General features: G+C 40.5%; 1 protein-coding gene across 4 annotated transcripts in view; it reads left to right on the plus strand.

Annotated features, from left to right (window-relative positions):
* The window catches only part of CUL1 (cullin 1), a gene marked incomplete at its 3' end in the record, with an annotated part of 46,500 nt that overhangs the window by 16,203 nt on the left and 16,994 nt on the right, over window positions 1-13,303 (plus strand). For all 4 annotated transcript variants that reach the window (XM_083706292.1, XM_083706295.1, XM_083706294.1 and 1 more), the window contains 5 exons: window positions 3,459-3,633; window positions 5,392-5,559; window positions 6,521-6,571; window positions 8,011-8,101; window positions 10,061-10,224. In XM_083706292.1, the coding sequence (XP_083562418.1) occupies window positions 3,459-3,633; window positions 5,392-5,559; window positions 6,521-6,571; window positions 8,011-8,101; window positions 10,061-10,224 (649 nt within the window). The remainder of the gene's footprint in view (window positions 1-3,458; window positions 3,634-5,391; window positions 5,560-6,520; window positions 6,572-8,010; window positions 8,102-10,060; window positions 10,225-13,303) is intronic.

Raw genomic sequence — 13,303 nt, forward strand, 5'->3', positions numbered from 1 at the left:
CTTCGTTGCTACACTGCAGATAGATTACATGTTCTGTTGTTTTGAATCTATCCTTGTGTTACTAGGATTGTTTTGTTTTTAAATCAGTTCTTGTGACATTAGCTGAGGCAGAACAGATGGCAGAAGACTGTAAACATCAGTTGCACAAGTAATTGATTTGGATATTTAATATAGAAAGTTTTATAAGAGCAGTATTCTGATAGATTACTTGGAAGTAAATTTTGTACATTCTATTTACATGGTTACACTAGAAGACAGGGAGAAGCTGACAGTCTTGGAGCAACTTCCCAGCTATCATTTTCCAGTTTCTGTCTTAAGCATGTTAGCATTTAGATAGAAAATGCCATGAGCAACTTTTGTGTGAATGGTGCAAGTAAAGTTATAATGGATTGGCTGATTTGCTTGCTACTTTTTATGCAGCTTCTAGGTAATTTCCTACATGCTTAATCTTTTTGTATTTTCCTTACTGGGTAGCTGGCTAACTGAAAACCACTTATCAGGTTATTTACATATTAATTCTTCAATCCGTGGTTTTGTTCACATGGCAGGCATGGCAAAAATTAGCTTAATGTTGGTTACAGTAGGAATGATTGTTGAGTAGAGTGGGATTGTTGTATAGCAATGATTTTGAACTACAGAACTAGTTCAGTGTGATCAAAGGGTCTTTTAGACTTGTTCACCTGTCCTCCATGCCAAATGACTACAGTCTGTTGTCAGAATTATAGTGTCTTTCCATAAGAGTGAATTAAATATTTGGGGGAAAGTATATTGAAACTTTCTCTGATCATCTGTTTCCATTTATATTTAAGCCCTTTGTCATAGTGGTGTGGGTAGGGTTTGGAAGAAACAAAGTCTATTTTTGAGTCCCAGCGACACCTTCCCCTGAATTAGGTCACATCTCTTGAACATTCATTGGCTCTGGACTTACATGGAGGAATGATGGCGGACTATGACGACTGCTGGTGCTCCCATTGGTACAAATAGTTAATGCAGTGATTTAAAAGTCATCATTGTATAAATCTTGGTTACTAAACTCCATTTTGAAATAAGGGAGGTCAGGGATCAACTTCATCACACCAGAGACAAGAAGTTTTCAGGGATGGAAGAACATCTTGAGTGAGGAACTTTCATTAGGCCCATACATGGCATAATTCAGGGCACCAGGTCAGCAAAACAACATTCTTTTGATTATTTCAAGACTGGAATTAAGCACAACTTGGATTTTCTATCTGCCACTTGATTGGTACGCAGAAAGCAAACAGACTGCTGGAGGGTTAAAAAGTACTAATCAGCAGGCTAAGGAGCAGGCTCAAAGGCTTATTTTAGTTACTGGTGACTGCAAAAGTTGATAACAGATGAGAAATTGGTATAAAATCTTTATATTACCTGTGATTCTCTGGTTGGGGTGGTATTGATTGCGAAAGTGAAGCTGCAGCTAATCAATGGGGAATGGAATGCTGGCCTGAAGAGACAGGCCCAAATTTCTAGAAGCAGAGACTGCCAAGGGGGAGATGAACAGCACCTAGTATGGCAAAGATACTGATGAATGCTTCATCGATTGTTGGTTTCATATGTTAGATGAACAGCTGATAGAACTTGAGAGATGTGCAGAATGGTAAATGCAATTCCAGCAGAGAAATAGCGGGTTAAATAACGCACAGGACCTGTGGGAAAAGATCTTGACCTAGGTCTGCCTGAACTTGAGAAGACAAAGGCAAGGTGGGTAACAGCAGGCGTTGAAACTGAGTGGTTACCCATAGAGCTCTTCAGGACTGAAGCAGACACAGAATGCTGTTGGGATGCTGGAAGAGATGAATGGAATCGGAGACACTAAGAAACAACGAGATTGCAGAGACAGAGCTGAGAGAGAGGGGGGCCTTGTGTACAAGCTGAAGTGAAGAAGAAAAAGCCTCCAAACTCTTTGTGAATGAAAAAAGTGGGGTGTGTGTGACTTTTATTATCTAAGATGGAGAAGAATGGCCAACAGGAAATGGGGCTGGAATACATGGAATTGGGTACAATTTAATGATGACTCAAGAAGTAAATAATTACGGACTATTATATTGTTTCGATTTGTTGGAACCCGTGGAATGAAATACCTCCTATTGGATCAGAGAAGGATTATCTTTGATATTTAATAATAACAAGAAGAGCCTCTCTGGACTTTTTGGGTGGAAAAAGGAATGAATGATCTTGAGGTGTCTGGGGCTGAAAGTAGGAGAACACTGACTAGCAGAGTGAGAAACAGCTGGATATTATCTTGAAACACAGCTAGATGTTATTTTGGAGTGCGCATTTTGAAAATTTTGAATCATCTTCAAACTCAAAACTGACAGATGGAGAATCGGAAGTCCTTCTGATTTCTTCATAATTATTTTTCTTTTTCATTAACTCTATATGTTCCGTGAAGGATGGATGATGAAAAGCTCTACATGAGAGGCAGGGTATAGAGGATCTCCCACGGTGGGAGGCTGTGGGAAGAGGGGGAAGCGCCCGGGGGGAGCTGGGAAGGCTTTACCTACCTTTGTGTGGGTTAAGAGTAAAGATATAACCTTGATAGAGTGTTTTGTATTTTACTTTCTTCACACACACACAAAATGTAACCTGCCTCAGTAGAATCCTGGGAACTGTGGTTTGTTAAGGGTGCTGGGAACTGTAGTTCTGGCAGATGTAAACTGCAGTTTCCAAGATTCTTTGGAGAAAGCCATGTGCTTTAAATATGTTGTAAATGTATTGTATGACTAGGACCCTATATCCAAAGAGGACATATAATGTTCTCTTAATTGAGAGTAAAAATGGCATTGACTGTTACAGCTAGTTCTTTCTCCCACCATCAGCAATGTTGGTTTGCTGTCCCATGTTTTACTTTCCTTGGGTTTTCTGTTAGTTCTGTTGGCTTCTATTTAGGTAAACGTATTCACTGACTCTTCTCAGTACATGTAAATTTATTGTTTCTTCTAAGATATATTAAAGTTGGTCAACAAAGCTGAGACTGTGTTCAAATCCATAGTATGTAGAGAACTGTCTTTGTAATTTGGAACTGGAAGGTAACTTATCATTGCTGTAGTTAAAAGCAAAAGTAATTATCCTCAGCGTATGTTCATTTTATTTCCTTCTCCAAAAAAGAAGGTAAGGCAGGTTTTCCATACATCCTATTTCCATAGCTCTCTTGCTGTTAGAAAACATGCCCCAACCAACCAATCTAAGTCTGCCATACTGAAACCTTCTAAAAGTACGCCGTTGTATGAATCGGGACATCCACCTCTGCCCTGAACCTACTTCAGCTCTTCTAGAATATAGGGATAGTCCTGACTTACCTTTATATATCACTATTTTCAAGATTTAAAAGATAACGTAGGTGAACCATTTTGAATATTTAAAAGTATTAATTTCACACTTGTTTGTTAATTGATTATAGCATGTAGTCTACACTGCATATTCCTTAACTATTCTACCAGTCATGTTTATAACTACTGTACTAGTGTCCATCAGTCTAATCAAGCACGAGGGGCTGGTGTGCCGACTTCTAAGTCTAAAAAAGGCCAAACACCTGGAGGAGCTCAGTTTGTTGGCTTGGAACTGTACAAGCGGCTTAAAGAATTTCTGAAGAATTACTTGACAAATCTTCTTAAGGTAAGACAGTAATTGTATCAGGTCAAAAGCTAAGGATTTAAGGTAGTGCACAAGTTGCCTTTAAACTTCTGTGGAGCATTTTGCTGTCACTTTTAAAATACATGTACAGTGGACACTCGGGTTGCGAACGTGATCCGTGCGGGAAGCACGTTCGCAACCCGCAGCGCCGTGTGTGCGCATGCGTGGGTCACAATTTGGCGCTTCTGCACATGTGCAAAGCGCTGAAACCTGGAAGTAACCAGTTCTGGTACACCAGTTTCTTTGGGTTTCTGCCTCATACTGTGGCCCTTTTGGATGTAATATTGAGCCATACTTTAGCACTTCAAACACTGGCAGCTGGAAGTGTAGACCTTGTACACTTCACTCTTAGATGTGACCATGAAGAAGGTAAGCTGTAATAATAATAATAATAATAATAATAATAATAATAATAATAATAATAATATTTTATTTGTATCCTGCCCTCCCCAGCCGAGGCTGGGCTCAGAACAGTTAACATCATAAAAACAACACAATATGCATAAAAACAGACATCAATTAATTAAAATACATCTTAAAAGTAATTCAGACAAGTTAAAATCTGGGCAGTTATCAGGTGGCAATTATCAGGTTGGAATTGAGAGTGGTTAATACTTGCTAGGACCAACTGTTTCCACTGATCATAAAAGGACCTGTGAACGGGTTGGGGCCTCCTTTGGGCTTGTTTTATACAAAGGAAAGTAAGTCAAACTGCATCCTAGCTCTGTCTTGCAGGCCCTGCAGAAAGATGTCAAATCCCACAGGGCCCTGGTCTCTTGTGGGAGAGCGTTCCACCAGGCTGGGGCCACGGCTGAAAAGGCCCTGGCTCTAGTCGAGGCCAGTCTAATTTCCCTGGGGCCCGGGATCTTCAAGGTGGTGGTGTTAGCAGACCGTAAGGTCCTCTGTAGGGCATACCAGAAGAAGGCTTTTGCTTCCTTCTTAGCTTATTCAGAGTTCCTCCAATTTGGATGTAATGAGAAACTCTCAATTGGTTTTAAGAGCAGGTGCCTTGTTCTGCTACTGCTTGGGCCCATAACAATCATGGTTTGGCATAACACCTGCTCTGGGCCTGCCAGTCTCTGGAATCTCAGATTCTGAATTACAGTGCTTGGCGCCTCTCATTAGTTCATAGACTGCTCTGAAACATAGTATTCAGCAATAGGATTAAATAGGTGCAGGTTGATCCCACCAAACATTTTTTCAAATGCTTGTCTGTTCTTCACAGACCTGTTCCCAGCAAGCTTTTGTCATTCCAGTTGGAATAGAATTAAAGAGGCACTTTCCTAAAGATGATTTAAATTAAACTATGGTTGTCCTGCTCAGGTACAAAAGTATTAAGATGTCTGTTGTCTCTCATAAAATTGGTGCTACCTTTCTGCCCAGTGGTTGCATTCCCAGTGTCAATTTGGAGTAAGCCCTCTGGGGTTAAAAGAAATGCTTAACGCGGGGAGTGGGGCTTAAGTACATAAATAATATGGCAACAGTTGCAGAAACATCTCTGGCTATCTGAGATGATGGAGAGCTGTAACCAGTTTTCCAAAATGATGAAAACTGAAGAAATTCTGTAAGCCTATGACTTTGCAGGAAGCAAAGATGGACATGGTCTCATGCCTTAGAAAATGTGTCTCCTTGGGAAGCAATCAAGGATTGCTAAGGCTCCCGCTGTACTCTGACCTCGGGCATATCACAGACGTCCTGCTTGTGTCTGGCATTACACCCCCCCCCCCATTTCTCTTTCAGGATGGCGAAGACTTGATGGATGAAAGTGTGTTGAAATTCTACACTCAACAGTGGGAGGATTATAGGTTTTCAAGCAAAGTGCTGAATGGGATTTGTGCCTACCTCAATCGACACTGGGTTCGTCGTGAGTGCGATGAAGGCCGCAAGGGAATATATGAAATCTATTCAGTAAGTATTCCTAGAAGGTGGTAACTTTCAATAGAAAAGTATTTGTGGGATGTCTTGTTTGTTTTAAAATGGGTAGACACAAGAGCTTTGTGTAGCTTTGTTTCTACTGCGGCATCACAAAATGTTCATAGCAACTTTTTTATTATGAATGCTCTACCACTATGAAACATGAGCCATTAGCCTGTGGCAATCCACAAGTTTTTGGACTCATCCCTGATCATTGGCCATTCTGGCTTGGACTGATAGGGCTGGAGTTCAGCAACTCCTGGAGGGTCACACTTCTGCTATAAAATAGAATATGCACTACTGGCGTGAGAGGGGCAGTTATGTTCCTTGTCTTCTGGATCTCTCAGTGGCTGCATTTGAACATCATCGGGACCTGCTGTTGAATCTCTGGGTAATTTGCAGAGTTTCTGAATCTTGGCCATTCACTGATATGTGACAGTAAAAGAGTCTTGTACTCTCTCAGAGAATAATAAATGCATTATGGCATACGTTTTGTGCATGAAGTGCCTCCAAAATTAGGCTGGAGAAACAGAAAGCTTAAGGGAAAGACCACAATTGGTTTTTCTGTGAAAGTGTAATTCACTGAAAACAATTTCCTGGACATTTTAGTAAGCATACATAGGACTGTACTACAAACTTATGCTCATTCCCTTTTCCTTCTCCTGCAGTTCACTATTTTGACCTGATTGTAGGTGATAGAACATCGGGTTCTAATTAAAAACAAAGAAACCCCACATTCCAGCAAGCCTGCAGTCTGTCCAGTCTTGCCCTAAGGCAGAGGTGTTGCTCAGTAAGTCCACTTAGCAGGCAGCCTCCATGCAGTTTTACAGGGCTTGGGAATCCCTTGAAAGACAATGTTCATTAGAAAATGTTTGTTGAAAGAAGAAAGTTCTGAAAAGCACAGTGTGTTTGTGCTGTAGACCACAAACTTCTATTTTCTTCTGTTAAATCCTAGCTTGCCCTTGTCACCTGGAGGGACTGTTTGTTCAGGCCATTAAATAAGCAGGTATGTATTTGCAGTGATTCCTGTATTTTCTTATAAGGTTTGCCTTAATTATTTATAGAACTAATGAATTATTTATAGGACTAATAGTATAAATATATATCCATATTCTTTAAGTAAAAGTTATAACCTGTCAAATAAGTCAGTATCCTGCCCAGAAAAGACATACTGTATTTTTCGCTCTGTAAGACACATTTTTCCCCTCCTAAAAAGTAAGGGGAAATACATGTGCGTCTTATGGAGCAAATGCAGGCTGCGAGGCTATCCCAGAAGCCAGCACTCCCTGTGCTGTGCAGCACTCCCTCTCGCTGTTCCAGCTTCTGCCTTAGTGGCGCGAAGCCTCTGCAGGGCAGCGGGGAGCCTTCATCCCGCTCCCCTGTGGAGGCTTTGCGGGCTATCCCAGGAGCCAGAACAGCAAGAGGGAGCGCTGCGCAGCTCTCATTTAAATCTTTAATAAATAAAAAATTTGGTCTGCTGAAAAGTTGTTTATCATTATGCATATAGTTAATAGCTGCCTTAAACAGTAGTTAATCACATTTGATTGTACATAAGTATTCTGTGTTATTAATAGCATACAGTACAGTGGTACCTCGGGTTACGTACGCTTCAGGTTAAAGACTCTGCTAACCCAGAAATAGTGCTTCAGGTTAAGAACTTTGCTTCAGGATGAGAACAGAAATCGTGCTCCGGTGGCGTGGCAGCAGCAGGAGGCCCCATTAGCTAAAGTGGTGCTTCAGGTTAAGAACAGTTTCATGTTAAGTACGGACCTCTGGAACGAATTAAGTACTTAACCAGAGGTACCACTGTAATGTTATATAAGTTCATAGTTCTAACTATAATGTTTTAAAAACAAAACAAATATGTTTTATACCAGAGGCATCTTGATAGTTCCTGATAACAGCATACTTTGGAAATGCATTTTTAATCATTTTACTTTTCAGTCCTTATACCCCTATAGGAAGCTGTAAGAATGAAAGGGCTGAAATGGGTCAACCTGGGAAGGGGGCATTGCCATGGAACTGGTCTCCCCAAAGCCCCACCACTGTTCTCAGGGGAGTAGAGGTTGGTGTAGAGGTGGGAGACCAGATTGACCCCACTGCTGTGCTTGCACCACACTGGACCTTCCCCATCTCCCAGTAAGCCCCGTAAGCATGGCTGATGGGAGGCCAGTGTTTGGTGATGTCCTTCCCCAGCAGCCACTTGAGTCACGTGCCATCTACCTGGAGGCAGAATGCTTCTGAAGACTGGATAGTTACACATGATTCAAGAGAGCTAAACATGCTCCAGAGGAAAACAATTAAGATGAAAATGATTAATATTCACCTTTGATTTTGAACTATAAGGATTTTTTGGGTGACCCTAAGCTTTCAAATGTATGCATTGGTGCTTTGTGTAATTGGTTTAAATAACTAGTTTGTCTTCACTTTATTTCCTTTTTTAAGGTAACAAATGCTGTGCTGAAGCTGATTGAAAAGGAAAGAAATGGTGAAACAATCAATACAAGACTGATCAGTGGAGTTGTGCAGTCTTATGGTAAAATATTTTTTATTGCTAACTTCTCCATGCCAGACCTGTACAACTCCCAACTATTTGCAACCCTGTGGACGAATTTGAAATCTCCCTTATTTGCAGTCCTTTTCCCACCCCATGCCTGGTGTGTTGTAGAGTTAGCAGAATATCAGCTGCTTCAGCTAATCAGTTAAGTTGCATAGCCTCGTGTTTAAGACTTTGTTGCAACAACAAACTGTATGACACAATCTGGGTCTAATGCCTCCTTCGTCATGAAGTTCAATATACCTGCCTACTCTCTGTGTGTAAATAGTTGGGAGAGTGAAAGCTTTATATGTTGCTTATATTGAATGCCCTTTTTATAATGCCCTTAGAAACAATTACATCCACCCATTGTTAAGATGGCAGAAGGGAAGAACATCTCTTACAAAGACCTGTTTTTTGTTGTCTGATATAGAGAGGTATATTTAGAACATCCAGATTTCTTGCCAAGACTTTACAGATTCGTGTAATAAAACTTAAAGCGGGGATGGGAAATGATTTTTTGTGTAAAAGTCAGGGAGTAGAAATGTAAACCACTATTGTTAGCTGTGTTCTTCTTATTTTTATGTGTCTAATGGCTGCTTGCTAAACACAGTACAGTCGTACCTTGGTTTAAGAACACCTTAGTTTAAGAACAACTTGGATTAAGAACGCTGCAAACCCGGAAGTAGGCGTTTTGGTTTGTGAACGTTGCCTTCGAAGCAGAACATGTTTTGCTTCCTGTTGAGTGTGTTCCATTTGTAAACTGAGTTAAATTTGTAAACCAAGGTACCACTGTAAATCACACAATGATCGATCGAAGAGTATAAAACAGCAGGGGAGAGAGGTAGGAATAGAGCAATAGAGAATTGAAGACTGAAGGAAGAAAAAGTCTGCAATCCTAACCCCACCAATTGGGGAGTAAGCACTGAATTCAGTAGTACATCTGAGTAGACATGGCTAGGATTGTGCTGAAAGAAGGAATTGGAGCAAAAGTTATGCACGTGTGCGCTAAGTCTTGTGGACACCTTCAACTATGATGTGGAAAACAGAGCTCGCTTCAGATGTAGAAGCAAGAGACTTGAGCACTAGAAGGTATGTGGCAGTGAAAAGCCTTTTCAGGAAGCCACTTTTGCATAATAAACAATGTTGTTTTGGGGGAAAACATTTTGTGATGCAGCTGCCACAAATGAAAACTACTTTGTCTAAATGTTTCCTTTAAGGCTGCTGTCCTAGGCTGCTCCTATCTATGAGTAAATCTTTTTAATCTTGGTTGGGATTTTGCTCCAAGTCACAGATAGGGAACTTCAGTCTGTGGATCAAATGTAGCACTCCAGGCTTCTGCAGTTTGAAGGAGAAGTATGGGGGGGTAGGAGCTCACCTTACAGTTTTCAGACACTCCCTCTGCATTTCTTCTTCAAACCCTTGTGGGGGTTTAAACAGAAGCACAAGGGGGCATTTGAAAGCCTTGTGGTTTGCTTTGAAGTCCCAGTGTTGGGGGCTAGAAAGAGAAGCATCCCCTGACATCACTGTGTCAGAAGCTGGCAAGATGAAGATGTGGCTTCGTGGCCAGAAAAGGTTCACAATCCATGTTCTTGGGCTGCAGTTACTGAAATAATAGTTTTGTCTCCAGTTCTAACAGCTTGAATTTAAAAGAGAAAATATTTACCATTTTGAACTTTTAAAAAACACCTCTGCAAACAAAACAAAATTATTAGAATTTATAGCCATGGCGATATGCTATGCTGTGAGACTGGCTTGAACTGCAGAAGCGTGCAATCTTGTAATTTTATGTGCAGGTTCTTCATCCCACTTTCAGCATTCTTAGATAAAGTTGATGGAATCTTTCTGAATGGATTGATAATTTTGCAGTTCATTAGGCATAGGTACAAACATAGAACCTTTCCTATTCAGCAGAATAACTATATGATTTATTTATTTGCTTTGTCCCTATGTTTCTAGTGGAGCTAGGTCTGAATGAAGATGATACTTTTGCTAAGGGCCCTACACTGACAGTGTATAAGGAGTCCTTTGAGTCTCAGTTTCTTGCTGACACAGAGAGGTTCTACACAAGAGAGAGCACTGAATTTTTGCAACAGAATCCAGTTACAGAATACATGAAAAAAGTAAGTGCACTGGCAGTACTTGCTGCCTAGATCTTGAAACTGCTTATGGAATTAGAAGTAATAGGATTGTTTTTGCATGGTAGAGGTTCGAGGGGTTACTTAGTTCTAGTCAAGCTGAATCCCTCATCTTCTTTTCATAATTCCTGTAGTTCAGGTTTTGTTTGTATAAAATTCCTCCTCTTCGTTTGTCAGCTGGTCTAACGTTAATATAGAGTGTTTATATTCTAAACAAAAAAATTCCTTCCAGTAGCACCTTAAAGACCAACTAAATTAGTTCTTGGTATGAGCTTTCGTGTGCATGCACACTTCTTCAGATACACTGAAACAGAAGTTACCAGACCCTTCTATACCAGTGTATCTGAAGAAGTGTGCATGCACACGAAAGCTCATACCAAGAACTAACTTAGTTGGTCTTTAAGGTGCTACTGGAAGGAATTTTTTTGTTTTGACTATGGCAGACCAACACGGCTACCTATCTGTAACTGGATTTATATTCTAAGTTGGGGGTGCTTTCCAGTCTGGAGCTGGCGCTACAACCAGCTCCGAATCTTGCCTGATCCTGTCCAGCTCAGCCATGGGGGGCTTTCTGCCTGTCTGTTGTCAGGCGGAATGGCAAGCACTCTGCAGGTGGCAAGATGCCAGTGGATGCCAGAAGGCCTGCCTGATCCAACCTATGCCCCCCCCCAAAAAAAGTTGATACAAAGGAGGGTTGGATTGCTCTGTTAGCCATCTTTCTACTAAAACCTTTCTTTAAAAAAGAGCACCCTTCTGCTATTTTTCTGGCACTCTGACAAGAGCAGCTCACAGGCTCCTCTCACTTCAACCACAGTTTGGAGAAGATAAGAAATAACAGGAACCACCGCTGCTGTTCTTACCTTATCGATATCCCACTGCAAATGCAATAAATCTCTGCCTCTTCGCACTGCCCATTTTGCACATGTCAGAGGGCTTCAGGAAAAGGAAAGTGGTTTGTGGTAGAGGCTGACTGTCAGCCAAGCCAGTACTTGCATAACCCCTGATGAACCAAATAAGTGTATGGAGGTGACACATAACTCAACGGCACAGTTTGTGCTTTGTGGATTCTTTTTTTTTAATAAATATTTTATTAAGATTTTTAAATAAAAATGCAAAGATAAAAAAACAGTATAACATATATCATAACATACTTTCTTAACATCTTTGGACTCCCTCACACCTCCCGCTCCCATTTGCATCATTGTCAATTCTTGCCCGCAATTTATCATCTTGTTTACACTCTTGTGTCAGGTTCATTTAAATATAATCTGTTAGTTCTCCAATAGGTTTATAATTTTTCCTCAAACTTACTTATCATCTTAATTCCATCTAGTTTAGTGGTGCACAATTATTTATGATCTAGCATCCTTTCTTAACATTCAACCAAATTACAATATTTTTTTAAATAAGTCTTGAATTTATTCCAATCTTCTTCGACCCTCTCCTCTCCCAGGTCTCGGATTCTGCCAGTCATCTCGGCTAGTTCCATATAGTCCATTCAGTTGCATCTGCCACTCTTCCAGCGTGGGTAGATCTTGAGTTTTCCAATTCTTAGCGATGAGTATCCTTGCTGCCGTTGTTGCGTACATGAAAAATGTTCGGTCCTTCTTTAACACCTTCTGACCGACAATGCCCAAAAGGAAGGCCTCTGGTTTCTTAGTGAAGGTATACTTAAATACCTTTTTCAGCTCATTATATATCATTTCCCAGAAGGCCTTCACCCTAGGGCAGGTCCACCAGAGGTGAAAGAATGTTCCTTCATTTTCTTTACATTTCCAACATTTATTATCAGACAAATGGTATATCTTGGCAAGTTTAACTGGGGTCATGTACCATCTATATATCATTTTCATTACATTTTCCTTCAAAGCGTTACATGCAGTGAAGTTCAACCCAGTGGTCCACAACCTTTCCCAGTCCTCAAACATGATATTATACCCAATGTCCTGTGCCCACTTTATCATAGCTGATTTAACCATTTCATCTTGTGTGTTCCATTTTAACAGCAAGTTATACATTCTTGAGAGTACCTTAGTCTTTGGTTCTAACAATTCTGTTTCCAACTTCGATTTCTCCACCTGGAACCCTACCTTTTTGTCGTTTTTAAAGACTTCTTTAATCTGAGCATAATGTAACCAGTCTCGCACTTTGTCCTTCATTTTCTCCAAACTCTGCAATTTCCAATTGTCTCCATCTTTTTCTAATATTTCCCAATATTTTGGCCATTTGGCCTCCATATTGGGTCTTTTTCGGGCCTTAGCTTCCAGAGGTGAAAGCCACCTTGGAGTTTTGTTTTCCAATAAGTCTTTGTATTTTGTCCAGACATTAAACACTGCTTTCCTGACAATATGGTTCTTAAAGGCCTTATTGATCTTAACCTTGTCATACCATAAGTATGCATGCCAACCAAAAGCATTGTTAAAACCTTCCAGGTCCAATACATCAGTGTCTTTGAGAAGTAGCCAGTCTTTTAGCCAGCAGAAAGCTGCGGCTTCATAGTACAACTTTAGGTCTGGCAGGGCAAAGCCCCCTCTTTCTTTTGCATCAGTTAATATCTTAAACTTAATTCTGGGCTTTTTGCCCTGCCAGACAAATTTAGAGATATCTCTCTGCCACTTCAGGAAGCACTCCGTCTTGTCCACAATCTGTAATGTTTGAAACAAAAACAACATTTGGCAATACATTCATCTTGATAGCAGCAATTCGGCCTAGCAAAGAAAGCTTCAATTTTGTCCAACTGTCCAAGTCTCTCTTAATTTCAGACCAACATTTTTCATAGTTATCCTTAAATAGACTCAGATTTTTTGCTGTTATGTTTACCCCTAGGTACTTTACTTTTTTAACCACAGTTAGTTCTGTCTCTCTCTGAAACCGTTCTGACTCTGTATCTGTCAAATTTTTTCCCAACACCTTGGTTTTCTGTTTGTTTAATTTAAATCCCGCCACCCGACCAAAGTCTTGAATCAGTTGTAGTACTCTTTTCGTACTAGATTCTGGCTCCTGCAGGGTCAAGACTAGGTCATCTGCAAAAGCTTTAAGTTTATATTGTTTCGCTCCGACCTGT

Source organism: Podarcis gaigeae, assembly GCF_964106915.1.
Source record: "Podarcis gaigeae genome assembly, chromosome: 12".
Taxonomy (NCBI): domain Eukaryota; kingdom Metazoa; phylum Chordata; class Lepidosauria; order Squamata; family Lacertidae; genus Podarcis; species Podarcis gaigeae.